General features: G+C 43.5%; 1 protein-coding gene across 1 annotated transcript in view; it reads left to right on the plus strand.

Moving 5' to 3' along the window:
- Window positions 1–27,807, plus strand: part of Cachd1 (cache domain containing 1) — a 234,953-nt gene that overhangs the window by 70,002 nt on the left and 137,144 nt on the right. Inside the window, exon 2 of the mRNA XM_075945092.1 lies at window positions 17,325–17,387. Within this exon, the coding sequence (XP_075801207.1) occupies window positions 17,325–17,387 (63 nt within the window). The remainder of the gene's footprint in view (window positions 1–17,324; window positions 17,388–27,807) is intronic.

Here is a 27,807-nt window from a genome sequence, read left to right on the forward strand (position 1 = left end):
GGTTGTCCTGATTCTTACTTCACACAGTCTCCCTCGCAGCTGGACTTCGATCTGTGTCAGTAACAGAAAGCAGAGCTGGGTCATAAATGTCAGGCAAATATTTCTGGAACATTGAGATGGTGAGCGCTAACCCTGGAACACAAGGAGTTTCTCAAGGCCTTCTCCAGCTGCTTGAGATACCCAAGGACCTTGATCCCAGAGTCTATGACATTGACTTTGGGAAGACTCTTGTTGTAAGAGGAACATATTTTCACTGCCAGTATTGGATGTCAGACAATGGAAGTTTGTCACACATATGCCCGCTCTTAGTCTTCTCATTCGTAAGTCAAGGATGAACCCAAACCTCTCCCAGTGACATTACAAACAAGAGTGGCTTTTCCTCTTCCTTCCCCTTCTCCTTTTATCTTTAAACTTGAACTGGGAGATGCACATGGAGAGTCATTTCTGTGGTGACTGAAGGTTTAGAAAACGCCCTCCTTCCCAAGTAGACTAGTGACCAAACATATTTCCACCTTCTCCTCTTCCCTCAAACCCTGTTTTACCTAGAACTGAAAGGGTACTGGGAATTTTGGACTGAAACAAAACTCAGTACAAGGCTACCATGACTGACACTTCTGGGGATTCCCAATACAAATGCTGATTGGAAAAGTTCCCCGGTACAGGACTTCCCAAACTGGTTAATAGGCCCAGGTGCCTTAATGACTCTTGCATAAGGTGGCCTGCCCTGGGCCTGTGGCCCAATGTGAACCAATTGTTGACCGAGGAGGGCAAGGAGTCAGTAAAGTAAACCTAAGATCCCTTGCCTGTTAGAATATGAACAACAGTGAGTGACAGAAAACCAACACAGATGCGGCGTGCCGTGCTTGGGGGGTCTGTGTGTTCGCACCACATTCCCCAGTGATAACCAAGCCTTCACCACAACAGCAAAAACGTAGGTATTGAAATAGCTTTCACCCCCTTAAAGTGGGCTTGACAGGTTTAGTACATTCCCAGGTTTGTGCAAATGATCTAATTGTGTAGTGCTTCAACAACATACAAAGAAATGTTGGTTCCTTTAGCGGTCACTTCCCAAAGAAAGTGTCTGGGAGTTAGTTCAAGAACAGCTATAAAGACTGGTTTTCTCTCACTAGGTGGTTATCAGACTCAGGCAGAAACCAAATCTTGAGTTTGGTTGTATAAAATGCTGCTCTATGGCTCTCATCTCCATAGACATCAGTCCACAAGTCTGGAGGAGACCTGCTGATGCGAGAACATCCATCGAGGTGGTCCTAAGCAATGTGCCTGCTAAACCCTCAAGAGTCCTATACTGGGAAGCCTTTCCAATAGAAAGGGAAACGGAGCTGCTGGGCATTTAAGCATGTGTCTTAAATGGCACAATAAGTACACACCAGGAGCCAGAGTCTAGCCTCCTGGCTTCCAGAATCCATGCTTACTCTGCCCTACCGTCCTCCTTTCCAAGAATGCATGCCAAATTCAATATTTACTTGGTGGGGAGAATAATTTGATGTTCTGGTTTCTCCCTGTTCAGGAGTTTTAGATAATTTCCCTTCCTGTTCCAACTGGCATTGTGGAGTAAATAAATATGGTTTCGTTTTGAATCTGGTAAACAGTACAACCAGGTTTTTTAAATTACATGAGAAATTTGCTTGGTATAAAATTGAGTAATGGCAGACTGAAAGCTGGGCAAATATTGGGTTCTGTTTGATTGGTGACTTCATATACCTTCACATATCTTCCTTCTATGTCAAATGAAAGTCATACCACATCTTATTCATTAAACATTTGTTTTATATATCTATCAGTGATTGTGCCAAATGCTGACTAGTCAGAGACACTAACAACAATCTTCATATTGCCACGATTAGCTGGACCCTCTCTGATCTAGGCAGTGGATCCCATAATGCCGGTAGCATACCTAGGAGACTACTCTGACTATCTTGCCCCACTTCTTTGGGTTGGGAGGCCTGCTCCTTGAAACCTGCACAGAGATCATTGCAATCTGGATTACTCCAAAGCCCAGATCTCATTTCCCGTGTCAGACAGCCTGTGTGGGTGAGCAGGAAAGGTTTTGCCCCTCTCTCAGGGTCACTGCGAATGCTCATGAAGAAATCTGTGCAATAAAACGTGAAGGTGAAGCTCTAGTGGCAGTCGTGCCAGGAGGAGATCAGCTTTGCTCTGCTGGGGTGGACCTGGGAAGTCATCTCGGGCAGTTCAGATGCCTCCTGCCAAGGATGCTGCTTACGGAATAGGTGGAGTCGGGTGGGAAAGAATCTCTTCTCCCACCACCAGTACTCTGCCTAGCTGGACTTCGTACAGGGGGGACTGTGGGAGAACCATTCACTCATACCAGAGCCAGGAGCCTTGTTTACTGAGAACACTAGCCTGGGAGGGACCAACCCTGGAGCGTATGACCCAAAAAGGCAGTGTACTTCCCTGACCTCTTAGTGTCCAAAGCTTTGGGTCAGGTGAAACCAGAGCCTGAGTTGTTTTCTAGTCAACCGCTCTCTTCCAGGTACTTTTACTGTCAAGGTGTGGAAATCACTGAGAGGGTCCCAACTACAAGCAGGTTTCTGAACAAAGGAAAGAAGGTGGTTTTCTGGGACTAGAGCCAACCTTCTAAAGACCTTTGGAGTTGATCGTGTCACCTTTGGAGTTGATGGTATCACCTAAGCCCTGTACCAAAAATGTGATTTTGTTAAGTGCTTTGTCTCTTTGGAAAGCTTCAGCTATGTTAATTTGGGAAAGTTTCTAATGCTGGGATTGGGTCCCAGTTAGTCTCAAATGACTTTTTTTGGGGGTGGCCTCGAACTCACAGAGATCTTGCCTGCCTCTGCCTCCCCAGTGCTGGGATTAAAGGTGTGCCACCACCAGTGTTGAAGGAGCTGTGGGTTGCATTCTGCCACCCAGCTCCCGCTACCAGTTAGCTTTACCCGAAATAATTACACAGAAACTGTATTCTTTTAAACACTGCTTGGCCCATTAACTCTAGCCCTTACCGGCTAATTCTCATATCCCGATCAACCCATCTCTAATAATCTGTGTAGCATCAGTCTTACCAGGAAAGATTCAGCATGTCTGACCTGACAGCTTGCTTCATGGCATCTCCCCGGGAGAGGGGAACATGGCCTCTGAGCTCACTTCCTCTTCCTCCCAGCATTCTGTTCTGTTTACTCCTCCCACCTATGTTTTAACCTGTGAGGGCCAAGCAATTTAACCAATGACCTTCCTCCATCACACCAGTAGGAAGGATTCCTTTTCAAAGACTTATTTGTTTTTCGAAACACGGTTTCTCTGTAGCTTTGGAGCCTGTCCTAGAACTAGCTCTGTAGACCAGGCTGGCCTTGAACTCACAGAGCTCTACCTGCCTCTGCCTTCTGGGTGCTCCACTGCCTGGCTTTAAAGGACTTTTAAAAGTACTATTTATTGAGATCTTACCATATTCAAGAGATAAATCCACCAATCCCTGTAGGTAGGAGCCATCCTGACATCTACTTTATAAACGTGGAACCAGGCAGATCTGAATGGTCCGTGACTACTGATTTCTAGGGGGCCACCACGGGATCCCACCACTCCCTTCCCATCTCTGTTTTGAATCCTACGATCTGGAAGAAATATTCTACCCATAATTTATTTATTCATTAAAATTATATTATAAATTCCAGCCCAGGGAGCCATCGTTCAGCCAAGATGTTAGTTAATAATTATGGCTGACAATCGTAGCATAGACCTGGGACAGGTAAGAGCACTTACTATGACATTTGTTGTGTGTGACAACTACCCTGGCTATGGGAGCCTGAAGAACAAAACATGGGGCGGGGCGGGGTGAGGGGAAGGAGCATAGGAGGCATGTATGTAATCATTGGCATCACATTAATTCTATAATGGCTAACTGCTTTGGAATATTGTCTTAAAGTTTCACATTTAAACTCAACATTTGTGAGAATTATTCTCCATTCAGATCTTCATCTTAAAAACTTAATTGCACCCATACCTGACCACTCCCCTTGCAGTGAACAGTGCAGAGATATATTTATAATTTTTTAAATCAATTAAAGCCAAGTATATTAGGACATGCCTATAGCTCCAACACTTGGAGGCACAGGGTGCAGTGTAGTGATGAGAAGCCTGCATCCTGCTGCCCGGCTAGCTTTACCCGAAATAATTACATGGAAACTATTCATTTAAACACTGCCTGGCCCATTACTTCTAACCTCTTACTGGCTAGCTCTCACATCCTGATTAACCCATATCTAGTAATCTGTGTATCACCACGGGGTTGTGGCTTACCGGGAAGATTCTAACCCATGTCTCTCTCAGGCCGGAGCTTCATGGCGTCTTCCTGACTCTGCTTTCTTTCTCCCAGCATTCTGTTCTGTCTTCTCCGCCTACCTATGTTCTAACCTATCCGGCCAAGCAGTTTTCTTTATTAATTAACCAATGAAACAACAGAGATAGAAGACCCTCCTACATCAGTGCAGGCTTTGGAGTTCAAGGCTAGTCTTGAGCTCAATGGTGAGATCCATCTCAAAAAAGTGAAGGTCTAGCCTGGAGAGATAGCTCAGTGGTTAAGAGCACTGGCTGCTCTTTCAGAGGACCCTGGTTTGATTTCTAGTACCTACATGGTAACTCCAGTCCCAGGGAGTCTGCCACCCTCTTCTCAACTCCTTGGGTACCAAGAACATATGTGGAGCACATACTTATATGCAGGCATAACACACATACACAGAAAATAAAAATAAATCTCTTTAAAAATTAGAAATGAAGGGTGGGAGATGAGCTCAGTGGTTAGAGCACTTGCCTGGTATGCTCACGTTCCTGGTTTACTCCCTAGTACAGGGCGTGGAGTGGTAGTGGTGCAGAATTCACGAGCAAGTGGCATTTCCTGAAAGATTTTCATGACAGGGAGACTGGGCTCACACGTCTCAGGTGGAATTTCAATAGAATTCCAGTGCAGCTGTAGAGTGGACATTTTAGACTCCTAGTGTTTTGTAGACTCTAACTCAGCTTCTCAATGTGACTAGTTTCTTGAGATGGTCTCCCTGTGTAGGCCAGGTGGCCTTGAACTCTTATCTGCCTGCTTCAGCCTTGCAGGTGCTGGGATTGCAGATTTGTACCACCACTCCCTGGAAACCAGCCAAGTGGGGGCGAAGAGACTGTCCTGACCATAGGACTAGTGTGGATAGAACCACACGCTGTCACTGTTCTTTAGGATTTGTGTGAGTTTTGCAGGATGGTTGTATTGGAAGAACACCTATTTAGCCTTCTTTTGAGACAGAGTCTCACCCGTGTAGCCTAGACTTAACCCAGAACTCATTATCCCGCTGCATCGTTCTGAGTGTTGAGATTGCTTCCTGGACCACCATGGTCAGCCTAAAGCATCTATTTACAGAACATAGGTATCAGAATCACACATGTAAGAATTTTCTTTTTGGATACTAAATTAATGGACATTTAAAAAATACACAAATAATACAGTATTTAGGGCTGGCAAGATGGCTCAGTGGCTAAAGGACTTGAGTTTAATTACCAGAACCCACGTAGTGGGAGGTGAGAACCAACCCCAACGAGTTGGCCAACTCTGACTTCCACATATGTGCACGCACACAGACAGACAGACAGATAGATAGATAAGTGGCTTTTTAAATAAAAAAACCTCAATCTCATTCATGTCATAACGCAATATTGCAACTTTGTTTAAATTCCAACAGTTTTCTGTTATTTAAAATTTTTTTTAAAAAACACTGTTTCTCAGTCTTTTTCCATACTGCAACCTCCTGCAAGCACTGTCGGGACAGCAAAACTAATAAGGCAGATTCCATAGAGGGCCATATAACCTTACGGAGGAGACAAGGCACTTGGGAAGCTGCAGATCCATGTTTTGAAGCTCACTAACCGATGATTCAGATCACTTGAGTCCTGGAGTTGTCGAAGGCCCTGGGGGATGCTAACTCTTGGGTTTCTAAATGGACCACATATATTCTGTGTTTATGAGAAGACTCAATATCAGCTTCAGGAAGTGGGTCTCTGGCTCTAAGTATGTGGACTGTAAAGATTCTTAAAACACCCATTTCACCATTTCCCTCCCCAGTTAAAATCCTTTTTATAGCTCTTTTTTTCTTGGCAGATACACATTGGTTCGATTCTCCACTCAAAAACCTCACTAAGTGCCCATTCTTTTGCATAATTTCTAGCTCTTCTACCTGGCTTTCAACCTTCCAGTCTAAATGTCTTTTCTGTTCCATTTAGTTTGGTTTCGTGTCCAGTCTGCCCTGTGAAATGAGGCTGTTGTTACCATATGTGTCTTTGGTCATTGTTGGTTCTGGGCTTCTTTCTAGAATATAAGCCTTCCCAGGGCGGAAATACTGCCCCGTTCTTTGAATACAGGCCCACAATGATCTGGCCCTTTAGAAGGGTTTTCCTGAGGCCCAGGGGCCTGAAACAGACTCCACACAGTAGGGATGCTCCCCTAGGGTCAGAGACAGCTCCCAGCCTGAAAGCGGGGCTTAGTCCATACTTTCTTTAGTGATTCCTACTGTGTGACAGACATTCCCAGCAAATGCTCGGAAATGACTTTTTCTTAAGCTCTTTTCCTCTTGAAATCCCACACCAAAGTCAAGCCCCCACGTGGTTTTCTTCAGCGATCTTCCCCTCTGTGAACTCCAACAGCACACAGCCAAGCAGTCGGTGTGACATTGCTCCCCTCTCTTCCCTCCCCCACCTCTTTTAAATTAAATTCCCCTCACACTGAGGGTGGGAGTTCCCAGACAGCACAGGACACCCCCACCCCCCAGTCCCCAGCCCCCATCCCCATCCAATGACTTCTGATTCTTCAAAAAAGGACTTGGTTGGCTAGGATTTGGTTAAGCACCAGCATCTAAATCTGGAAGGTTAAGCACTTCAGTTTGCCATTCCTATTATCCTTTATGGAAATCTATGCCTTTATGGTTTGGTTTGGTTTTTCACAGACAGAAAATGGAAGGTTTATGAACTATTAAAATGCTACGCTCAAGAATAAACATGTGGTTATTAAATACCCTCGCCTTTCAAGGTGAAGCAACATGGAGCTGTAGGGGTCCATGGTGCCAGCTGGGTGAGGGGAGTGGACGCTGGCACCTTTGCAGAGCATTTGGGCACCTCTGTTTCCCATCTCCAAGCGGCTGGGCTGCCATGCATGTTGTCATGAATATTACTTACAGCAAGTTACACCGACCGCGGGCTGAATCTGTCCAACACGTGGACTTGATTTGTTCTCCTTTATTCCCTGTGAAAGCCCAAATAACAAAAACAAGCCCAGGGACCCCTGGGAACCTTTTTTGCACTTCAGGAAGTGTTTGCAGCTCCTTCTGTCCCCTTTGTTCTCAGGGTCCTTCACCCGCCAGCCCTCTTGGTTTGGAATACTCCAACAGGAAATCAAAGGATCACAACTGGAAAGTTTGCTAGCTGCAACTGCTTTCTAGTTTCCCTGCTAAGTCAGAGTGCCTGATGTTTTCTCTTTCCCTGTAATTCCCTCTGAGTGGCCCTAAACAGGCAGCCCTTTGTGAAGGTGGCACTTACCACCAGCTTGTGACTCACCCACATATTTCACTATTCAGAGTTCTTGTTGGTTTGAAGGGTATGAATGTGAAAGGCATCAGACCAAGGGATTGATCGTTTGTGTGGTCTATTATGATGGTGTTGTTGTTGTTGTTGTTGTTGTTGTTGTTGTGTGTGTTGGAACTGAGCTTAAAGGTACCAGAAGAAAAAGAAATTGAGGTTCAAAGACTATGTTGTTAGATTGCTCAGAGAGTTTACAGATTTATAAGACAATAACAGATTAATTTTTTTTAATCTTAAGGATAAAATAACTTCTTTTTTGCTAGCTGGTTGAGCAAACAACCAAACTACAGTAACCATCTGTGTGGTTTGATAAGTTAGATTACCAGGGACACGAATCATTGATGCTTCCCATGTAGGTGTACTGTAGTGTGACCAGGAGTCATGGCCTAAACTAATTTCTAGAGAATTAGCTTTGGAGCTAGACACTCAAGAAGCCTGGAAGGAAATGAAGTAAAATATAAACAACATTGGTTTTCCCTGGGCAGCCCGACAGATTTCTTTCTTCCTCCTTTAAGTGGATTCAAGTTTTCTACAGGAAGAGTATTTAACTGTTAACTCGGCTACAGGAATAATACAGAAGTGAACACTCCCGTCACCTCCCCATTCTACCAACAGTATGTGGGCAGAGTGGGTAGATAGCTCCAAAGAGGGTTTTTTGCTTTACAACTAGCATGGAATAGCTGCCAGCAAGACAAAATTTCTCATGTTTTGAGAAGATTAAGCACAGAGAGGTCGGCATGGTGGTGAGCACCGCATAGTCACGATATTCTGAGTGCACTCCCAGTTCGTTTGCATCTTGAGCTGGAAGTGTTCATTTCTGCAAGGTGCTAGCCCCTGACTACTGTGAGCCTCATTCATGCTTTAGCCATTTTCATTGCTTATAGCAAGTTTGCAAGAAAGCAAAGTCAGTCTGCGGGGCTGTACCTGGGGTGTAATTGATTTGTGCAAGGCCATCTGCTGGGGCCCCCTTCTCTTGTGTTTTAAATTTTCCAGCGCAGAGTTTCTTTCTCCAACAGTTTTTAGTCACTAGGCCTTCCCCTTTGTTAGGAAACGACAGCAGCTTTGTCTGGCTCCTGCCAGGCACTGTGGTGTTAGGATCGAGTTTTTATGGCAAGGGGTCAAGTGTGAGCCCCCGTGTTTTATTTTCTCCCGTGCATGCTCTTAACTGCGATGATCTAGTGAAGATGAACTTTTTTTTTCTTTTTCTTTTTGTGGGTTCTGGTTGAATCTCTGAATGCAAACCCTACTCTGAGTTTGACTTGTCTTTGAAAAAACAAAGTGTGTAATTTTCTTTGTTACAAAGGAAATATGAGAGGAGAAGGGGGAGGGAAGAAAATGTATGTAAATTCGCCGGTCACAGGCGAGCCCTACTCTAATTTGATTGCGCCTCAGTTTTACACAAGCTGTCTCTTTTTATATGCACTTTGGAGTGAGTCTTGCTTTGCAGATGGATTTGACCGCACGTTTCCTAATGGTCAATTTGAGGCGAATTAAACCTCAGGACCTTACTTTCTTCATCTATAAAATGAGGGAACAATACAGGAAAAGCTGGGACCCCTTGAATGGCAAAGGATTTCTCTCTCAGCCGCAGTGAGCATCATTCAGAGGGCTGGAATAGTGGACAAAGCAGCTAGCAGAGCCACCCAAAGACAATGGCTTCCCACTCCTTTGTCTCCCAAGGTCCTAGAATGACTTTCTCAGACAATAAGAGGGAGCATTTAGAATGGGATTTGATTGTGAGATTATGGGTGACCACTAAAGAGACGAGAAGCAGAGGTCCTACATAGACTTGAGTCCCAAGCAAATTGCTATTCTAGGGGTTTTTGATGAGACATTTGGCAGAAGCTGGGATGAGGCAGAGAGAGATGGATTGGTCAGTCCGGTCACCCCACCCATAGGATGTCCAAGTGCCTCTCAGACTTGATCATGTCCTTGTGAATAGCTTCCAGGCAATGGTTTTCGTCTAGGGGGCGTAAAGCGAGAAGAAAGGTAACACGAAGTCAGAGCAGAACCCTTCTGGCATTCTTCGCTTCCAGCCAGGAAAGAACTAAGGAATTTTTGGCTTCTAGCAAAGGACAAGAGTCAGAATTGGAGGTCCCGACCAGTTTCTGTTCCTGTTGTCGTCACTCTGAAGGGCTGTGGTAAACATTGTGAATATTTTGAAATTATGTGTTGTAAAATAGCTGAAGGCCCTCCAGTCCCTTGTCATCCAGATCATAACATTGTCCGTAACACACCCCCACACACGGAATGATATTGTTTATTTAAATGCTATTTTAAAGACACAGTAACACAAGTTATTATAAACATGCTTTTGACAGCCACAGGCCTTGTTTCCGGTTTGTTCCTTGTTGTTGGACATTTTGTTGACTTTAAAGTTTTATTTTAGGGGGTAGCCTTCCCAATATGCTCAGCAAACTTTTTCAAGTCACATGTCCAAAATGAGCAAGTTCAGGGATTAAAGAAGGGACTGTTTTTGCAGCAGCAGGCTTGTGACCTTAGGGCTCAGAATGATCATCAGTCTCCTCCAAGAACGCCTTTCTCCTGGGCCTTCCAGGTGTGTAACTGTGATGTCAAACAGTCTGACCAAAATCAGACACTGATCCCGGGCTGAAGGGACCCGAATCTGGGAGAAGATTATTCTTGGAGTACACCTACACTCCATTCCCCCAAAGCACTCCGTTGAGTCACCCCTGATTCATTTCCCAGTGATTTTGGAATTTTTTTTTTAAAACTGGTGGTACTGGGGCTTCAGTGGTTCCTGGTGGTCTGCTTGCGGAGATGACAATGTTAGTCTTTATTTTCCTCCTCTTTGTCCACCATCCCCAGAATCACAGCAACAGATCCAGAGCGGGATGAAGCTGTTAGTGAGCTGTCGGCCATATGGACTGGCCACAGAGACCCATAAAACAGCATGGGACTAAGGTTTGCAGTGAAAACACAGCCCTTAGTTTCTCAACAAAGAGCAGGGAAGGAGAGCGGCAGCATCTCATTAGGCTTGATGGGGTATTTATTTCTTCCCTGTGGCATGGTGCTGTAGCTTTCGTTTAAATGACTTGTTAAAATTTGGCGAGGCAGGTAGTGGAGCAAAGGTGGGGCCCGCTGTCTGGACTGACCGTCTTATTAAACACCCTTGTAATTGTTCCTCTTCCAACAAACCAACTCTCTTGCCATCTGTTAAGGTTAATTAAATAGAGTTGAGGGGGGTGGGGGCAGCTGTGAGTTAAGACTAGGGATCAGCAGACTCTGGAGTTAGTAGAACCATGGAAGGTCAAGGCTGTAGCTAGGCTTTGGAGGGAGGAAGGATGGAGAGAATATGAAAAGGGATATGTTTGATTTTTTCCCCCCTTCTATCAGACAATCCATAGGATTAACTGCATTCAACTGATACTCTGTATATCTGTCTGTCTGTCTGTCTGTCTGTCTATTTATATCTATCTATCTATCTATCTATCTATCTATCTATCTATCTATCTATCTATCTATCTATCTATCTACATCGTTCCGAGACAAGAGTTTCTCTGTGTAACAACCCTAGCAGACCTGGAACTTGCAGCCCAGGCTGACCTCAAACACACAGAGATCCTCCTGCCTCTGCCTCCCAGGCATGTGCCCACCCGGCTGTATCTTTTTCATTCTTAACCTTGCACGGAACATCGTTTAACCGGGAAGGAAGGAGACAGGCAGTGCTTAAGAGTAGAATGTGTAAAAGGTAGGTTGTATTAAATTGTGTTATGTTTAGAATATGCGGTCCAATGAAACTCGAGTGAAGATACCTTTTTAATTGCAGAAAATTTAGGTTTATATAGCACTATTGGGTGTGAATCGGAAGAATTAAGAGTCATTTAAAAAAAGAATTGAAAATTATTACATGCTTAAAATGCCGTGGTGTGATTCCTATAGCGCATCAGGGTGGGCTCAGGAGACGGGCCAGGCGGATTGTGAGGTGTTTCTCATTGGGGCAGCCCAGGATCATCCACTTAAGGGACTGAATTTATGTTTGTCTTGTTAGGTATTTATGGTAGTCCAGTAAACACTTCTCCTTTTATAAATACAGTTTTGAATACATAGGAGCACATTTTGGGGGGGGGGGGTTGTGTTTCAAAGAGACTGCCTGGAATGCATGCTGAGCTTAGTTTTAATGAAGTACAACATATTGGGAAAAAGTGCACAGCTTTAAGGACTGAACCGATCCCCTGGTCAGTAAAGTGCTTGATTCACAGGTGTGAGAACCTGAGTTACATCCTCAGCACTCATGTGAAAAGCCAGCAATGCTGGTACTAGCTTGGAACTACATTTTGGTGCTGGAGGGAGTGAAGACAAGAGATTCTTGAGACTTGCTAGCCAGCCGGCCTAGTCTAATTGGTGAGCTCCGGTCCCATGAGACCCTGTCTCAGGAGGAGAGGGGTGGTGCTCTTGGGGTTGGCACCTGGGGTTGTCCTCTGGATGCTATTCACGTGCGTGCACGTGGACCCTTGCATGCACACAAACACTGGTGCACAAACTATTTATTTAAATAGTTTGAAATATTTATTTAAGAGAGCACAGCTTGATAAGTCCTCATAAAATCCAACAATCAGCACTCAGAGTGCAAACCAGAGTGTAGAACAGTTAAGACTGGCTCACAAGGTGTTTGCCTGATGATCAAGGACCCATATGGTAGGAGAGAATAAACAGAAGTTATCCTTTGACCTCTATACATGCTCCATGGCATGTATGGGTCTCTCTCTCTCTCTCTCTCTCTCTCTCTCTCTCTCTCTCTCTCTCTCTCTCTCTCTCTCTCTCACACACACACACACACACACACACACACACACACAAACCAACTAAATAAATAAATGTAGCATTAGGATGACAACCAGAACATTTCCACATTCCATAAGTCCCTGTCATCTCCTGTTCTGATGTGTCATGGTGGTGATGTGCCGTGGTGATGTGCCGTGGTGCTATGGTGATGTGCCGTGGTGATGTCCCACGGTAAGAAGCTTTGCTGCTGCCATGTGCCCATTCTTGAGGAGTTTCTCAGAGTGCAGACATTCTGAGGGCGTGTTGTCAGTTCAGTTCCTGTGGATCCACATGTAGGCCGCTTCTGGGTTTGTGCTTTAGGAGCAGCGTGGCTATGCGCATCCTTGTACTTATATCCTTATATCTTAGTGAGCATGAGCATATCCCCACGCTTCTGTCAGAGGTGGGAGCTGCTGAGTCATAGGATGAACATGTGGTTGGCTTTAGAACATGGAGCGAGTTTTCCAAATTGTACATAATGCAGATCCCGTGAGCAAAAGAATAAGACATTTTATTGTTTTTTTAATTATGGAAATAAACTTAATGAAAGGATTTAGCAAAAATATTTTTATTTAAAAATAACTTTACGCCTCCATACCTATTAAAGAATATTTTTACTTTTAGTATCTGAGAACTTTCTAGAACAGGAAAGAGTAATGAGAGTTAGCAGGCAGTGTCTTTGGTCTTCACTTTTGGGGCCTTGCAAACTGCAGAGAAGTTTTGCTCCCTTGGTTGGTGTTCATGAGCCAGGCATGGCAATGAGTGGCTTCATCTCAGCACGTGGGAGGTAGAGGCCAGTGAATCTCTGAGTTCAAGGCCAGCCTGGTCTACAGAACGAGTTCCAGGACACAGAGAAACCCTGTCTTGGAAAACAAAACAAAACAAAATTCAAATTCTGGAATTCCTTTGGTTCTTCAGGAAATCAGGTTAAGGGAAAGTGGCAATTTAGAGCACAGAGCAGAACGGTGGCCTTAGCTCCTAGTCCCCCGGCCCTAATTTGTTAGTCTAGTAATTCATCCAAAGGACAGAATGAAGGTTTTGTCCTGTCAAGAATACTCATCGATTTCGTGTTTTCAGGAGACACTTCCATTTTCCATGTCCTCTAATAACCAGGAAACATTTACCCTAAGGTCACCAAAATGTCAGCTAGGTTCCATAATTTTGAATTACTGTCACATGACCTACAGACCACCACTCCTCACTCTCCCATTAGCAAAGTTGTATTTTGTTTCTTCTGCAAATTTCACATGCAGTACAAAGTTCAAAATGAAACTGTGAGACTCTGATTGTCCCCAAATTTTACATCTTGCTTAAAATAAAGTAGGAAAAGCTCAAATCTCAATCACTGTGTGTCGAGCTGCCAGCCCTCCTCCACTCCCTCCACTCCGTTTCCCATACCAAATTCTATACAGGATTTCTAGACCATCCTGAACTGCAAGGTGGTAAGTACCAGTTTGTTTGCTAGTTCAGCTAAAAGCTCTGCCTCTACTTAGTTCAAGACCTAGGTTCAGGCCTCAGCACTAAAGTTTTGCACCTGGCCGTAGCTCCTAACTTTCACACTGTGAAATGTTGTTTCAGATACTTGCTTTTGCCTACACAGGCAATTATGAAGATGAAGTGCAGTAAGTGATGTGAAATTGTAAGCTATAAAAATTGTAAGCTTTAGGGAGCTGACCAGCTCTTTTAGAGCCTGGTAGGAATTACTCGGCATCATGTGACTTGATGTGCACACATAAGCCAACTTTTAGACCTGCTGCCAGTCACAACGCGTGTAAGTTCTGCTGGCCTCTCTCCAACATCAGTACCAGGGGAAGGGTGCCCGGCAAAGACTGTTTCCTTTGGTGATAGCACTGTCACCCCCGTGCTGGGTGCTTAGAGGGGTGTACTCAATAAAGAATTCACTGATCACTACTGTATATATCTAGGGCTTGTTAATTTAAAATGTTTGTCTTATCAACCTAAATCGATTAGGTATAGACAGTATAGGAATGAACTACAAAAAACATTAGCCTTATTACTGTCACGATCATGTGCACGACAGGGATTGAAGCAACTTCATGGGCTGGCGCTGGCACACACACACCCTTGAACTATTGAGTAATGCTCCTTCCTCTTAAGAAAACATGGGCACATCACATTTGGTCCCTGGCAGGTGTTGACTTGGGCACAGTGGGGCTGGTTGGCTTCCTGGGAGTCTCCCGCTGGAGAACCCCTGCCATGAGAAGACAGTAAGTACACTCACCACGACCTGGCATCACTGCTTCAGTCAGGTTCATTCTTAATGAAAAATGAACTGAGTATCTTTTTGAAAAGGAAATTATAGAAAAGTCTGGAATATAATCTGGGATCGTGGTGAGTGATGATGTCATTTTAGGCTCTGCAGAACTAGAAATTTAGGGCTGTAATTTCCTTCCACCTGAACCCCTACACACACACATACATACATACACACACAGCCATACACACACACACACCCCCATACACACAAGCCCCCACACCCCCACACACCCCACACCCATACACACACACACACCCATACACACACACACACACACACACACACACACACACACACAAATCCTGTTATCTCTCCACTCAACTGGGATGGAATCTAGGGCTCGTGCCAGGCTGGTCTGCTGTCGTTATTCCACATTGCCAGCCCCATAATTCTCTTTCAAAAATGAGACACGTTTTGGGATTCAGAACCCTGATGCCCCGTGATGCTCCAGCGAATCTGGAGCCGAATTAATATGTACGAGAAATGACTAATTAATGGATTAATAAATTCTAGTTAAGGCTTGCCGCCAATTAAGTTCCAGACGTGATATATCTTGGTAATAAATTTGTTATGCAAAACTTAAACAGCCAGGGAATCCTAAGGAGAGGAAAGGCTAGGAGTGTGAACTCTGGAGCCACATGGCCTGGCTTCAAGCCCCAGCCTTGCTGTGAGTGGTTTTTGATCCACACTTTAACCCTCCAAAGCTCTTGGGTTTTCATCTTTATACATAGAGTCGTTTAAAAAAAAATAGGCACACAAGATTCCATGTGTGCATTGCACTAGGTTTTTATATCTATGTGTTGGGATAACAGTGGTATTTATTGGTCAGGGCTGGAGAGGTGGCTCAGCAGTTAAGAGTGCTCAAACGAAGACAGGGGTTCCTTCCAGAGTCAGGGGATCCAACACCTGGACTCCGGGAACACCTGCACTCAGGCCCACCTGCCTTCACACAGGCACACAAACGTGCACTGAAAAAAAAAATTCAAATTATAGTGTCTGTCACGAAGGAGTTTTTATTACCATTAAAGCTGGATGAAAAGGGTGTTAGAGAGGCCAAGGTGAGAATTCAAGGCAGAGGTCAAGGCCAGCTTGGGCTACATGCTACGTTCTGGTGCACACAGTGAAACCCTGTCTTAAGACACATCAAAAAGAAATATGAACACATGGAATAGGCTCAGATATTCATCCCATTGTAAGCGTTCTGTAAATCTTAACCAGTGTTGTTATTATGAGCCCTACAAGGAGCCATGAAAACATTCCATGAAAACTGATAAGACTGCTCAGTGTGTAAAGTCTCCTCCCGACAAGCCCAGAGAACCAGCTTTTATCCCTGGGACCTACTTGGTACAAGGAGAGGACTAACTCCCAAAAGTTCTACACACACACACACACACACACACACACACACACACACACACACAAGCACGCAAGCACGCTCACGGGATAAATAAAACAAACATAATTTAAAAGTTTGAAAAGACAACATTCCTTTTGCAGCATTATTTTGAGGATAGGCAGGCGTGGCAGCACCTGCGGAATGCATGAGCATAGCACGTGGGGTAGGATGGGTGGTATCGTGATCATTTATTAATTCTTTTTTTTCAAGCTGAAATTCCATGGCTGTCCTTCTGGGTGCTTGCGCTCCCCACTCTCTGCTCCCACCTACCCGCCCCCCACCCCCAGCCCCAGGCCCTAGGTCCTTCCTTCATTTGCATTCTGTTTAGGTTGCACTGGGACTTGATGAACTTGGCACTTGCCTTCCCGCCACAGCCACACAGGTGTGTTGGGCTGTCTGGGATGCTTTCCCAGATGCTGACAAATGCTTGGCAGCCGGTTGGAGAGGAGAAACAAAACGTTGGCTGGCATCTTCAGATATGACCCCTGATTCATCTAGAGAGCTCCGTGGCACCTTTGAAACTTTAAGGCAAATGATGAGGCCCCACCCCTTCTCCATCCCTACCACCACCACCCCCCCCCCCCCAGCTATGTACACAGCTTGGCTTTTCATCTTCGAGTTTGTTAGGTATTCCAGTTGAGTCTCAAATCTACAGAGATATTTTAACTTCAGGTGCTGTGTGAGGTAGGCGAGGCAGGACCCTGCAGAAGGTGCCAGTGGGCCACAGCCTGGCCCGGTGTCTTCTCCTGAGGCCACACATAGTTGGCAAGTGTCTTTGTTACTCTCCTGAGGGGCTTGCTTGGGGAATGGAGGTGATAGATAATATGGGGTGGGTTACTGGCCCGATGGGCACATGAGAGGATATGGAAAGAATTCTTTTCAAAGAGTTTTATTACATTAGATGTCGGAGCCTGTAAACAATTACAGCATTCAGGGAGTGCAGGATTTAAATGAGAAGCACAGCTTTGCCAGATTACGGCAGCCGGATAAAATGGCATGGGCTCCGGAAATCTGTAATTAAATGTATTTTTGAAAATGAAAAATATAGTGTAACATCTGGTTTATTTCACTACAGTGCTTGGGTAATGCTTAAATAAATAAGTCTGACTGACTTTGGCTGATATTTACGTTACTCTCTGTAAAAATCGCTGTATTTTAATTAAACTCGTTTCTATTTGAATCTGTCGATGTTGCAGGCAACAGATCATCCACACACATATAGAAAGTGAGTGGTAGAAAATCTAACATTCATTTTCTTTCTCGTTGCAGCGGATCTTCAACTCCTTGGTTTACACGGAGAAAATCTCAAATGGAGAGAGCGAAGTCCAGCAGGTAAGATGCTGTGGGTCAGGGCACCTTGGCTTTGTCTTGGTTTTTTGTGGGGCTCCTTCCTGGTAGCCTCCACTAGAGGCTTACCTCTTCCACTCTCCTACTTACATGGAGTCTTTCTGGATAATGGTGACCCTGACATTTCAGGGGCTTAGACACCGTGGCTGATTGTCAGCCATTCCTGGGGTACCTTGGAAGCTTTTCCTTTTGCCATGAACATCTGTGAACTTGCCAGATCTGAAACTAATGAAATATGTTTCATCTGATGTCGAAAATAGGCATTGAGGCTTTGAAATAGACTCCCATTCTGGCATCTGTATGCGCTCACTCTTTGGCCATGGCAAACACCGTGTCGCGGCCCCATCCTCCGCCCCCTAACACACACACACACACACCACACACACACACGCACGCACGCACACCACATACACACGTTTTAGATTGTCAGTTTTATGTAAGAGAATCCTAATAGCTTCCTCGTGAAGTTCTGACAGTGAAGTAAGTGGTCAGACCAGTGAGATCAGAGCTAGCTCATCTTGGTGGAAGAAGGCTCTGGCATTGCAGAAGCTCCTGCAAGTGGGCTTCATGTGCTTTTTCTTTCCTCTTTCTAGAATTCTTCCCCACCCCCTTTTTTCCCCTTTCCCTTCTTTATCTTCTTTCAGTGCTCTGTGCAGTCAAACTACTTAAAGGCCAGATCCTGTTTGTTTATAGCTAGCTGGCATTGCTGGCAATGCCTCCTGCATGAAGACATGGTATTGGTGAGCTTGAACATAAATAATTAGCACGGGTTGAGAAGATTGGTACAAGAGGAGGAGGCTTTAATTTCAGGTGATCCACCGACTTCGTCCCAGCCTGACCGTCGACAAGTAACTTGAAGCTAGGTTTAAAACTCCAGTGAGAAACTGAACCAGGCTCCAAACCAGGGTGCAGCAGAGGGCTTGCCCAGGACAAAAAGACAAATATAACAAAATGCATCATGATGTAAATTCTGAGGGTTTTTTTTTCTGTTCTTTTATTCATGGAGACAGCTTGATCCAATCTGAGCTTTTAAAGCGCGCTCTCAGAAGAAAGGCTTTGCGTCAGGGTGAAGTTCTTAGGGCTAGGTATTTATTTACAATCAAGTGCTGTGGGCTAAGCTCAGCATTTCCTGTTTATAGGTGGGGGGCCGGTGGTAGTCACTTTTAAGTGGCGATGCGGGGCTCGTTTTTCCTAGTTTGGATACTGTTCAGGATGAATAGCCGGAAATTGCTGTTGGTGTACCACACTGAGTCTTGTCTTCCTGAGTCCCGGCTTCCCGAGAACTAGAAGGCACTTCAGAATCATTCAATCTAGAAGGGTTGTTATGGACTACGTTTTCTACACAAAGCCTGCTCGCTAGAGGAGCTGTTTCTGGTAGACACTGCTATTTGATAACCCTTTAAAGAATGCGATCTGGGGTATCAGGTTGAGCCTCTTCTCTTGAAGTAACAGATACAGGTTCTTACACGGGCTGTTTCCGAACGTGCAGCTGTTTTGTGTTTGGGGCTGACATCATTGCTAACCCGGCTATGAGCAAGCTTGGAAGCCTTCAGTATAATTGCTAGAAATTATAGTAACTGTTGGAGCACTCACAGAACACTGGTGGGAGGCCATTTCAGTATATTGTGGCCGGGTAACCTTCAGGAGCAGTCTGTCCTGCCAAAGGGGAGGGAACTGGGGCCTCAAGAGGTAAAAGAAGTCACCTGTACTCATGACTATTAAGTAGGAGGGTAAGTTTTTAAAAATCTGCGAGACACAAACACATGCTGACTTTTCTTTTTGACTGCTTACTTTACTGTATACTTTCACTCAAAACAGACATCTCTGCTAAACCGCCTTCCCCTGAAAAGTCCACCTGACAGAGAAGTCCCCGTCTGTCCCACCTGCCTTCTCTCTGACTGTCCCATTGTTCTTTCCTAGACTGAACCAAGATGTACTTATCTTTAACTGCTCCAATGCAGCGCACACACACCCCACTGCCTGCCAGAGCACCCCGAGCAAAGATGGCCTTAGGGTTTTATGTCTTCTCTCTAGACAGAAGAAAATTTCATCATTATTGTTCCACCTATACTATACACAAGTCCTGAAAATTTTCTTCTGTATCATGAGTTCTAGATCATTTCAAAACTGTTAATAAAAGTCTAAGGTTGCGTGTTTGCTGAACCATCTGTCACTTCCCTGAGATGATTCACCTATAGCGTCCCCCATTTCATAGCGAAAAAGACTCCTGATTAAGAACTATACATAGTGACTGATAAGACAGCACAGCAGGCAAAGGCATTTGCCCTGCCCTGTTAGCCTGACCCTTTGAGTTTGATCCCCAGAACCCACATAAAGGGAGGAGAAAACCAACTGCATGGAATTGTCTTCTCACCTTTACAGATGGGCTATGACACAAACCAACACCTCCAAGCCGCCCCCGCCCATTTACAGTATTAATAATTAAAATAATTTTAAGCAATTAAAAACTCTGGACCCTATGATACTAGACAATGCCCAGGAAAATATCTGCAGGAACGTGTTCATCTCTCATGAATCCACTTCTGTAAAACCTTCCTACCACGGTCATTTGCACTTGTATCTCCTGTGAGCTTCAGAACACTAGGAACTAATTTTTATTTTTATTTTTGTCTTGTTTTGTTGACTTTTTGAGACAGGGTCTTCAACTCAATTTGTAGACCAGGCTGAGCTCGAGCTCACTAAGATCTACCTGTCTCTGCCTCCCAAGTGCTGGGATTAAAGGCATGCACCACCATCACCCGGCCACTAGTAACTAATAAATCACTAGTAACTAAATAATCTGTTTTTCCAAAAACTTGTAAAAATGTATCTAATATGTAAAGAAGTTGTAAAGCCTAAAAGGTGCATTCTAAGGAAATACATTAAAATAAATACATCAACCTGGACTTTGGAGGCTTTTGAATGACCTGCCAAAGAGGAGGCCCTACCCTTTCTCTCAGAGATTATTATTCACTACACAACCGTGGCTAGCCTGGAACTCACTGTGTAGACCAGGCTGGCCTCAGACTCACAGAGATCTGCCTGCCTTTGCCTCCCATTCTTGGAATTAAAGGGGTGCATCACTACACCCTGCTATTCCCATTTTTATCTATCATTCCCTTGCTTTGTTTGATGTTTTGGTTTGTTATATACATATTACCCCCTGTCTTAGAGTTTCTACTGATGAAGCAAAACACCATGAACAAAAAACAAGTTGGGGACAGAAGGGTTTATTTGGCTCACACTTTCAGATAGCCTCTTATCATTGAAAGAAATAAGGACAGGAACTCAAATCTGGAGGCAGGAGCAGATGCAGAAGTCATGGAGAGATGCTGCTTATTGGGTTGTTCCTCGTGGCTTTCTCAACCTGCCTTCACATAGAACTTAAGACCCACCAGCCCAGGGAGGAACCACCCACAATGGGTTGGGCCCTTCCCCATAGATGGCTCATTAAGAAAATTCCTTTCAGCAGGATCTACTTTTCTTTTCTTTTCTCTCTCTCTCTCTCTCTCTCTCTCTCTCTCTTCCTCTCTCCCTTCCTCCCTCCCTCTTTCTTTCTCCTTCCTTCCTTCCTTCCTTCCTTCCTTCCTTCCTTCCTTCCTTCCTTCCTTCCTTCCTTTCTTTCTTTCTTCTTTTGTGGTGGTTTGTTTGTTTGTTTTCTGAGACACGGTTACTCTATTTAGCCCTGGCTGTCCAGGAACTTCTCCTGTAGACCAGGCTGGTCTTAGACTCACAGAGATCTGCTTGCCTCTGCCTCCCAAGTGCTGGTAATGAAGGGGTGTGCCAGCGTTCCTGGCTTCATCCAGATCTTATGGAGGCATTTTCTCACTTGAGGCTCCCTCCTCGCTGACTCTAGTTTATGTCACGTTTTCATAAAACTATCATGCATGCCCTCAAATTAATTTTTAGATTTGTTGCATATGTTCTTGACACGAATTCTAAGTGTATTGTTTCTGTTCATGTGTCTTGCTGCCTTTGCTCCCTCGTTTTTTTAGGAGCACTGATGACATACATCTACAGTTGGGTTCATTATAATTTCTAATTCTATGGTATTGCAGAGCTTGTCCTTTACAGATCTACTTTATAATGGGTTTTTTTTTTTTTTTGATTGTTATACTGCTCACTTTTGTTGGCAGTTCCATACAGTTTGGATAGGCTAAATTCCTTTAATCCCAGGGACCTATTCCTGCTGCCATTTCATTGCTAGAAGTTAGGACCATGTGTTTTGTCTGTGTCTCCATGTAATTCTCAGCCCTGAATGGAGGCAGGGAGGAGGGACTGTTTGGCTTCACTGGGTGGCCACTCAGCAAGCCCAGTGTTGAAGATGCCTGGAGAATTGACAAGCTGCCCTCACAGTGATGGCCTTGGGTTACTCTCCTACAACAGAGTTGCAGATTTACTGAGGTACGTCCTGTTCAATACTTGGTCATTTCTGTCTTTTTATCTTTTGCCAAGTTGAGGTATCTAGAAAGGGTATCTGAGAAGTTAGTTGAAGTGAACTTTTGCATGTTTACAGTGCGTGCTTACGATTGTTTTCATTTTGAGTTCATGATCTCATGCATGCTAGGCAAGTGCAGGGTCCCCTTTTGGTAATGGCTGTTGTCGTTGCTAGTCCACTTATACCTTTCTGGCGTGATTCATTGAGTTGTAAACTCTGTACTATGTATTCCAAACCAGCCACATCCAAAGAGAAGACTCTGAGAAGATAAAGATACTGCATATCCATGCTATCTGGTCAACCATCCACTAGCCACATGTGACTCTAACTCACCTGAAATGTGTCCAGACATTCTAATGATCAGATTTAAAATTTTACTTCTTTTTAATATAGCTATGTTGGCTGTACCTTGTGTATTCAGAGTTTGTATCTTCGCTCATGTTTCAACTTGTCCTTTCACTTTAATATATCTTTTAAAGAAGTAAAAATTTAAGTCAGGGTTTTTTGTTTGTGGGGTTTTTTCCTGTTTTTTTTGGGGGGGGGCATCGAAACAGGGTTTCTCTGTGTAACAGTTCTGACTGTCCTGGAACTCGCTTTGTATACCAGGCCAGCCTTGACCTCACGGAGATCCGCCTGCCTCTACCTCCCAAGTGCTGGGATTTTGAGTCACTTTTTAATGCTCAGAAGGTAAAAGTGTTTGCTGCCAGGTCTTACAGCTAGAGTTCCATCCCCAAGACCAATCAGGGTGGGACATCTTCACAGTGTACAAAAAGATTATTCCACAACATTTCCCCTTTTTGTCTAAATAAAAAGGAAAGGTTTTAACTTTAACATAGTAAACTATATATAATAAGAACAATTGTCAGGTATTATCTAAATAGAAATGAAAGATATTAACAAATGAAGCTATCTATAATAAGAGAGATTAAATAAATAAATTAAAAAAATAAAATAAAAATAAATAAAAAAAGAATTATATTCACAATGTCCAGTCCATTTATATTTGACATATTTGGAGAAAATTCTCTATTATCTATCTTATCTTGATGAATTTAAAGTTTTATACCTAAACCATTTTCTATTATGACTTGTATTACCATATTAAAACCATCTTTTTAGACCTGAAAGCATTTTTTAAAGATAATTTAGCTTTTATGCCTCTCAACCTTATAAACTTTGTCTCTTATGTAAGTTTTTTTTTGAATTTTGTAACAAGGGAGACTATAAAAGTATAACTAGCTAATCTTTAAACTCCCTCCAAAACTCAAAAAATGATAGAATATTACTTGAGTAAACAGGAAGTGCAGCATAAGCAACTTCCAAAACTATAGATATTACACAAACAACTTGCTGCCTGGACAGTCAACCAAGGTTCCTCTGCAATGTTGGGGCTTCAATATTTGGCCTATGGGCCTGTAATACCTGACAGACTTTTTTTGAAGCAGGAAATTTTTGAAGGACTGTCCCAGCTTGTCTTGGTGAAGTTCAGCAATTGCTTTCTTTTGTGTCCTACATTTCCAGTTTGGACAACATACTGTCAGCAGTCAAGGCAAGGGCAGTTTCTTGCCCAGTAACTACCTTTTGACACAAAGAAAGTAAATTCTATATGGAAATTCTTCAATGCCCATCGTCTTTTCTGAAGTAGATCGGTGTTGCCAGAAGCAGATGTCTCATTGTCATGAAGAGTCTTATGTTATTAAAACATTTAGATGCCATATTCTGTAGGCCTTTGAAGTGTTTAAGGATCACCTTTCTAAAATATGTATTTGTATGACCTTGAAAACATACCTAACATGACTACAAGTTTAATTGTTATAGATAACTTTTATCCTGTATTTCTTTATTATCCTAAATGACTTTCAAGGACTAAAACTTTACATTTTTAAATGAACTGTATACGTACAATATCTTAAACAAGAGATAGAAGCATATATACAGTATAATAAAATAACTTTAAAATCCTACTCATATAAAAATCCATATCAATCTAAAATATTTGAGACTCATGGTTGTTCAAAAGTAGATTCAAAAATCCACCCTTTTATCCCACCATGTCCATACTATACCCCCTTTTTCCCTTCAGAAAGAGATCCCTGAATCTAATCTCCTTTGTCCAGCTTTTTTCCTGACTATGACCAATAACAACTTGTAACCAACTCCCTTACATGATGATAACATCCAAAACCATCTGCCCCACCTCTTGGGAATGTGAGCATCATGTCTTCCAGTCTGCTTCTTGTTGTCTGGGGGCAATAACATCTTTAGGGGAATCCTGAGAAATTAAGATAATGGTCAAGTCCTGGGAGAGCTAGCTGTTGTCTTGGTATGATGGGAAAACGTGGGGCTTATTGGAAGTCTGGCTGGAGTATTGTGTGAGGCTGGACTATCTCAGCCAGCAGCCTTGACACTGTTCTGAATGTAAAACTCTGAGGCAACTGCAACAGAGAAGCATTCCGAGATGCTGGATCACCTGGGCCATCCATTTTCATTGCTATCTGGTCCCCTATCACTGAAAACACCCAAACTTTCAAAAGTAACAAACATATCTGCATTACCACAAGTGTGGAATGTGTGGTATGCACAAGTCAGTCAAAGATGATTTTTTTTTTATGTTTGAGCAGGTAAAAGGCATCTGTCAACATCATCAGTTTATTTGGACTGTACAGTGAAACTGTAATATACATCTCTATCCATGCTATATGAAAGGATGACCTGTAATAAGTCATGAGGACTCTGTAGCCAACAAGGCTTAACATGTCTCATCTCATCTCTGAGCTGCTCCCATGCAGAGGGATCAGCTTACATGTCACCTGTCCTGTAGTCTTTCTTGGCTTCCTCTCCCCATGTCTGCAGCCAAGATCCTCAGGAGATCCCCACTAGTCAAATCTGATCGCTATTAACCTTGAAGGAAACCACAGCCTTTTATTTCCCATGGAAACAAAAGCATAACCTCTTTCCCAATGTAATGCATTTTCCCTTTCATTGTAAAGTTAAGGCATTTCTAATGAATATAGGTTGGTTTAACTCAGCAGTCCCTTCCACAATCCAGTGTCTCTCAGCGACTTTTGTCTGTCCATTAGCATTCAAAGAATTTAAAATTAGCAAAGCACCATATAAGGTCCAAACTCCCTGTATTATAATATTTCCCATCCTTGTATGGCTTATTCTTCTTTAAAAAAAAATACTTCTCTTCGAAGAGTCTACTTTATTGTCTTTAAACTATTGGATTTTTTTTATGACTGTCTATATCCTTTTTCTTAAGCCTAGCACATTGCTAAACAACATGTTTAGACTTTTTTTTTTCCATCAGAACCTGCTTTGTTGCCTCTCTGCAGTCTCTTCTGTCTGCATGAGCAAAACTTTAAACCACTGTGCATTGGTGACTCAAGCCTGCAGGCAGTGACCAGGAGATGTGTCTCTGTACCACTGACCACATGAGAGACTGCGGGAGTAGGAAGCTTCGTTTGACTCTGTTTTTTCAGGTCTTATGTGGAAATGTGTGTCCCCATGTTGGACACCATTTGTAGCTGGACTTCTCATTGGGACCATCAGCTCCTCAATAATAACATGGACACTTATTGTTAATTATGAAAGCTTGGCTGGTAGCTTAGGCTTCTTTCTAACTATCTCTTATAGCTTAAACCATTTCTATTTATTTATATTCTGCTTTGTGGCTTTATTACCTCATCTCTGTATTACCCATACTGCTGACTCTGTGTCTCTCCTGGCATCTCCGCCTTCCTCTTCCCAACCTCCTCTGTACCCTGAAATCCTGCCTAGCTATTGGACATTTAGCTGTTAGTAAATTAATCAGGGTGACACATCTTCACAGTTTGCAAAAAGATTATTCCACAACAGTTGTTATTAAATTTAATTTTTTTCTTGCATGCGTGTGTGAGGGAGAGGGAGAGCGAGCAAGCAGACAAGAATGTAGTGTCTGTGGAAGCCAGGGGCATCATGTTCCATTCAGCTAGAGTTATAGGTGGTTTGGAGCTACCTGACATGGGCGCTTGGAGCCAAGCTTAGGTCTGATGTGGAAGCAGTACTCATTCTTAACTACTGAGTCATTTCTCCCACCCCTGAGTATATCTAAAAGAACTTTTAAACACGTATTTTATGTGCATGAGTGTTTTTCTGTATACCGTATGTGTGCTTTAAGGCCAGAAGAGGGTACCAGGTCCCCTGGAAATGGAGTTACAAATGTGCTATGTGACGGAGGATGACTTTGAACTAATGATTCCTTTGCCGCCTGAGTGCTGGGATCACAGGAGTATGTCCCTACACTCATTGTTAGGCAGTACTAGGAGTGGAACCCAGGGCTCCATGTACACTGCACAAGCACTTCACCAGCTGAGCTGTATCCCCAGCTCCTTTGCTCTCAGTTTTAACTCAGAATCTTTAGAAGAGCTATTTAGAAGAGCTATTTAGGGCACAATGATGTTTGCACACACATATGCAGACATGTGCAAGTGCAAATACACGTATACTCCTGTCTAAAATCCTGCCATGAGTTCTCTATCACTTTTCCTGTAAGAAAACTAGAGCCCATGGGTTCTTGCCGTCTGTTTTTGCTAATAAGATCTTCTTGAGAGTCATATCTTATTTGTGCACGTCATGGAACTTGGCAGGAAATCTAATGCATTGTTAATATCTTCGGTTAAGGGAGCAAAGTAATTAACACTAATAAAAAAAGCATTTCATGATTCTTGACTCTGACCACAAAATTCTCTATGGTGCACTGTTTTTCCTGCTTTTACCCATTATGACTTTGCATTAACCCTCAGAGCCTGGGTCTAAATTGCTTAACAGTGTGTGTTTTAAGTCTTTGATTAGTTTGTTGTCTGCAGTGTTCTTGCCAAGAGACAGTGGCAGCAGCCTCAGGAGAAAATTTTACCCCACACATTCTTGTGAGGGACCCGTCCCATAGATTGCATACTTTGAGTAATTCAAGCCATTAAGTTGCATGCACACACAAGGGCATTATGTGAAGTTGAATCTGAGTCAAGAAAAACATTTTTTTGAGCAAGTGGCCCCAAAAGTAGCAAAACACGTTCCCTTGGGGCAAAGCAGGGAAGAAGAAACAAACGGAGGCAGAACTTCTGAGGCCCTGGCTCCATCCCCTAAGACATCTGTCTTTTTTTTTAATTGCTTCTGTAATTATTTATATTAATAATCGACCTAACAAAATGGCAAATAATCTCTTCGTTATTAATGATTCAGGCGCTGTCAGTTGCCGGCAGCGGCGGCTTTAGAGCGCTGTGGAGATCATTTAAATGTGCAACTGTGAGGAGTGAGCCAAGGGTTCAGGAAGCAAACCTGATGTTGGTCAAGGCTGTCTGCATGTTGCTCTCCCTTCTGCAGTTCACTTTGCCCTCGGGATCTTCCCCATCAGATGAAAACAGCCTGCTCTTCTGCATTAAAACAAAGACGTGCACGTGCATGCACACACACACACACACAGACACACACACACACACAGAGACACACACACACACAGAGAGAGAGAGAGAGAGAGAGAGAGAGAGAGAGAGAGAGAGAGAATCACTTTCCACCTACACTCCCATTTCTTTCTTGACAGCATAGCCCATCCAAACAATTTCCTAGTCCTAAAATTGGCCCTATTCAAGGCCACCCATGGCCTCCATGTTGCTGATTTTGTGATCTTTATTTATATAACTAACAGGAATATGGAAACAGTGATTTTCATCTTTTAAAAATATATTACTAGTTCTTATTTTATGTGTATGAGTGTTTGTTTGCTTTGTATATGTTCTATGCTTGTAGAATTCAGAAGAGTCACAGATTCCCTAGCCTTGGAGTTATGGGTATTTGTGAACCCATATGGGAGCTGGGAACCAAACCTGGGTCCTCTGCCAAAGCAGCAGGTGCTCTTGACTGCCTGAACCAGCTCTAGCCCCTCCCCTTTCATCTTCTTGGTTGACCTTTAGGGTTACTGTGAATCTGCAG

Source organism: Microtus pennsylvanicus, chromosome 13 (genome assembly GCF_037038515.1).
Source record: "Microtus pennsylvanicus isolate mMicPen1 chromosome 13, mMicPen1.hap1, whole genome shotgun sequence".
Taxonomy (NCBI): domain Eukaryota; kingdom Metazoa; phylum Chordata; class Mammalia; order Rodentia; family Cricetidae; genus Microtus; species Microtus pennsylvanicus.